Source organism: Monoraphidium neglectum (genome assembly GCF_000611645.1).
Source record: "Monoraphidium neglectum strain SAG 48.87 unplaced genomic scaffold scaffold05049, whole genome shotgun sequence".
NCBI classification, from domain to species: Eukaryota; Viridiplantae; Chlorophyta; class Chlorophyceae; order Sphaeropleales; family Selenastraceae; genus Monoraphidium; species Monoraphidium neglectum.
This window is the reverse complement of record NW_014008581.1, coordinates 1-3645: the sequence shown is the minus strand read 5'-3', so window position 1 is coordinate 3645 and position 3645 is coordinate 1. Positions and strand designations below refer to the sequence as shown.

The 3645-nt window shown below is 67.8% G+C and overlaps 2 protein-coding genes across 2 annotated transcripts; both read left to right on the top strand.

Annotated features, from left to right (window-relative positions):
• Positions 1-142: 142 nt before the first annotated feature.
• MNEG_15122 (hypothetical protein) lies at positions 143-664 on the top strand (the record flags this gene model as incomplete). Its single annotated transcript, XM_014036408.1, has 1 exon — positions 143-664. The coding sequence occupies one exon, from the start codon at positions 143-145 to the stop codon at positions 662-664; it is 522 nt and encodes a 173-aa protein (XP_013891862.1).
• A 1693-nt stretch (positions 665-2357) lies between these two features.
• Positions 2358-3461, top strand: MNEG_15121 (hypothetical protein; the record flags this gene model as incomplete). The annotated part of the gene is made up of 4 exons (XM_014036407.1): positions 2358-2382; positions 2655-2977; positions 3170-3339; positions 3449-3461. 4 exons carry the CDS (start codon positions 2358-2360, stop codon positions 3459-3461), a joined length of 531 nt encoding a protein of 176 aa, XP_013891861.1.
• Positions 3462-3645: the final 184 nt, after the last annotated feature.

Sequence of the window (3645 nt, the reverse complement as noted above, 5' to 3'; positions counted from 1 at the left end):
GCGCGACGAGCTGCGGGAGGAGCGGCGGCGCGAGCGCGAGCGCGAGCGGCGGCTCGAGTCGCGCGACGGGCACGGGCCCGCCAAAAAGTCGAAGCTCACGCGCGACAGGGAGCGCGACATCGGAGAGCGCGTCGCGCTGGGGATGGCAAAGGTCGCCGGCGGGCCGGGGGAGGTGCAGTACGACGCGCGGCTGTTCAACCAAGAGCAGGGCGTCGCGGCGGGCTTTGGGGCGGAGGACGGGTATGGCGTCTACGACAAGCCGCTGTTTGCAGACCGCGGAAACGCCAACCTGTTCAAGCCCAGCCAGGCGGCGCCCGACGAGGACGGCGACGACGGCGGCGCAGGCGCGCGGGGCACCGAGCGGTTCAAGGCGGATAAGGGCTTCCAGGGCGCGGACGGCGGTGCGGCAGCCGCGGCGGGCGGCGGCGGGCGGGCGCGGGGCGGCGCGGTAGAATACGAGGCCGCGCCGGCGGCGGAGGCGGACCCGTTTGGGCTGGACCAGTTCTTAACGGAGGTGGGGAAGGGCGGCGGCAGCAAGCGCGGCAACGCGCTCGACGGCATCGGCAAGCGCGGCGGCATGGCGGCGGGCGCGGGCGGCGGCGGGGACGGCGGCGGCGGCGGCGGCGGGCGGCGGATGGACTTTGTGTCGGGGTCGGGCCGGTGAGCGGCGGCTGCGCTCGCTGCGCCGCGCGGGGCTCCTTCCTTTCTGTTGGTGGTGGCGGGCGGTCCAGGTGGTCCAGCGCAGCTGGCCTCCTGCCGCGTGCTGTTTTGTTGCCTCCTCCGCATTTCCGTCCCAGGCGCCTCTGCCTTGACCCCTTGACCACAGCAGCCCTGCATTTGTCAGGGTCGCTTCTGCTGTACTAAGTGGTGAGGCTAATTCCCACACATTCCTCAACACCACGGCCCCTTGTTGTGTTTACTTGCACTGCTGCTGGTGTTGTTCTCCATGTAACACCAGATCCGGGCACCCTGTGCACGGCGCTCATAGCGGATCCGCCTGCCGCTCCAGGCGCCAGGTGAAGGAAAGCAGCAAGCTTGAGGGAATGCAGCTGCAGCAGCAGCAGCAGCAGCAGTAGCAGCAGCAGCAGCAGCAGCAGCAGCAGCAGCGGCGGCAGCAGTGGCGGCAGCGGCGGCAGGGCACCACCCTCATGCATGCGCAGCACCACAGCAGAGCTGCATTGTTGGGGCTATCGTTTGTTTGAACACAGAAGCCCCATGCCAGCGGGCTGCACTGGTTTGCTTGCTCCGCTGCAGCCCTCATGCATCAATTCATCGATATCAGACTTCCAGACTTCCAGACCTCCATCCTACAGTACCTTGCAGACAGCGGTCCTGGGGGTGCCGCTGCAGCCTGCAATTGACCGGGTTGGGGCTCTGCAGCTCCGTCAGACGTACACTTGGGGCACAGGCGGCTGCCTCGGTGCTTGCCAGCATGTAATGTGGTGACGGGGCTCTTAAGTACGACGCACGTCGCCCTAGATTTCGTTGGAGACCTCAGCTGCACGGCGCGCTATCCAGTGTGTGGGGCAGCAGGACGGGTTGCACCTGGCTGGGGACATATCCTGGGGTGCGCTCGCAGGCCCTGGGTCTCGTGCCTGCCCCGCGCCGGCGCAGCCTCCAGCTGCCGGTTGCTTTACGGCGGTTTGTTTGTGCGCATGTGGTGTGGCGGCCCGAACTTTGCGCCTACAGACGACACGAGGCAGGTGCGGGGCGGGCCCAGTGACTGGGCGGCGCGTACGGAGAGAAGATCTGGGTTGTGGCCACAACATCGTGCAAATCCCAGCCGCCATTGCTGCTGTGCTGCACATCCGCCCCAACGGCCATGTCCAGGATGCTTGAAGCACTGCCTTGCAACACGTAATTGAAACCGATCAGGCCGCCGGACCCGGTTGGCTGCTGTGGCAGCAGTCTGTGCCGGTGGCCACATGTGCCAGGCAGGATGCACTGGATCACCCGCCCGGCCACGCACCTCCTCCGACCCCTTGATCAGCGAGAAAACATATATGCTTTCTGATACGAAAGTGACCGTCTGCTCACATCCAGAGCCGGGCCAGAGTCTCGGCGGTCGATAGTCACTGCGCATCCCATCAATACTGCAGGCTCGTTCACTTCCTCTTTCCAATTACATACACAAGTGTTTCAGCTCTGGGTGGCAGGGCATCTCTTTGCGGGTGGCAAGGGGCTCTCCTAGGACGATTTGCAGGCAGCAGCTCGCCGTGCACCCGCTCATTGGTGGTGCATAAGCCGTATCACGTCCTTGCGTCTCTCCGTGGGACCGGACACAGCCCAGGCCAGCGCAGCGGCCCAGCGACAGACTCCCCAGCACAAGCCCGAACCAGGAAGTACCTGTGACTGGCATGGAGACGGTTCATCATGGCTGTGGTGAGCTCCGCGCGACCCGAGGGTGCCTGCTCGCGGCTGTGGTCGCCGCTATGCGCCACGTCCTCAGCGGGCGTAATCTCGCTCCTGGGCCACCGGCACCCTCTGGATGCCGCTTAAATCGATTGTTTGGATTGGCTGACCTTTCAGTAAGCGGCGCCCGCTGTGCGCAGGCTCTCCAGCGAGGTCAGCCTGGATCGATCAGCACGCGACCGAAAAAATCATGGCCCGGGTCCCTGACCCCCCGTCATATCCCCCACCAACCTTGTCTGTAGGCTTGGCCTTCACTCCAAGCTCCTCGGGGATTTCCTCGGGCACTGCAGCCGTCGCCTCAACCGGCGCAGCTGGGGCGCTGCCTTGTGCCGGCGGTGCCACTGCTGGTGGCGCGGCCAGCGGTGGGCAGAGCCACTACGCCCGCGAGTGGCTCTACCGCCTGGTCATGTTCCCGCTCTACTTCACGCCCTGCCCCGGCTGTTGCGTCACGAACCGGACGCCCAAGCGCGAGCAGCTGCTGACGCTGTTTGACACGCAGTGCCCCATGCGGGTTCTCTGCAGCCACTGCCCAGAGCACAAGGACCGCCTCCCCTGGCTCCTGCAGGTGCGCCGCCCGCGACGCACGCACCCAGGAGCCGGCCCCGCGCCCCTGCCCAGGGCCCTGCCCCCCGCGCTGGCCAATCCGGGCACGCCCGCGCCGCACGCCGGGCCGCGGGCCCTTCCGGGCCCCGGCCGCCTGGCACCCGTCGTCACCCCACACACACAACCGCCCTTGCCCCTCAACCCCAACCTCCAGGTCCGGCGCAGCGCGTTCAAGGATGTGGTCAAGGCCACCGACATCCTCCGCTTTGGCTGCGACACCAGCGGCATCCAGCAGTACACCCTCAACGGCTCCAAGGTGCTGTACCTCAACCGCGAGGCCGCGCCCGACCGCAAGGCCGCGCCGACCGCCGCCGCGCCCGCGACGTGCGCGGTCGACGGGCGCGCGATGATGGACAAGGGCAGCGTGTACTGCTCCCTCAAGTGCAAGATGCACGGGGAGGACCCCGAGTTTGCAGACTGGCTCGAGGCGCAGGACCCGTCTGTGAAGGAAGCGGCCTATGCCGCGGCCACTGCGCCGCCGCGCCCGACTGCGGCCTGCAAGCGCGCGGCGCCCAACGGCTGCCCCTACGCGTACGGCGCCGCGGCCGCGGCGTCGACGCCCTCGGGCGGCGCATCGCCGACCAGCAGCGGCGGCAGCGCGGGCGGCGGGCGGCCGCGCAAGGCGCCGCG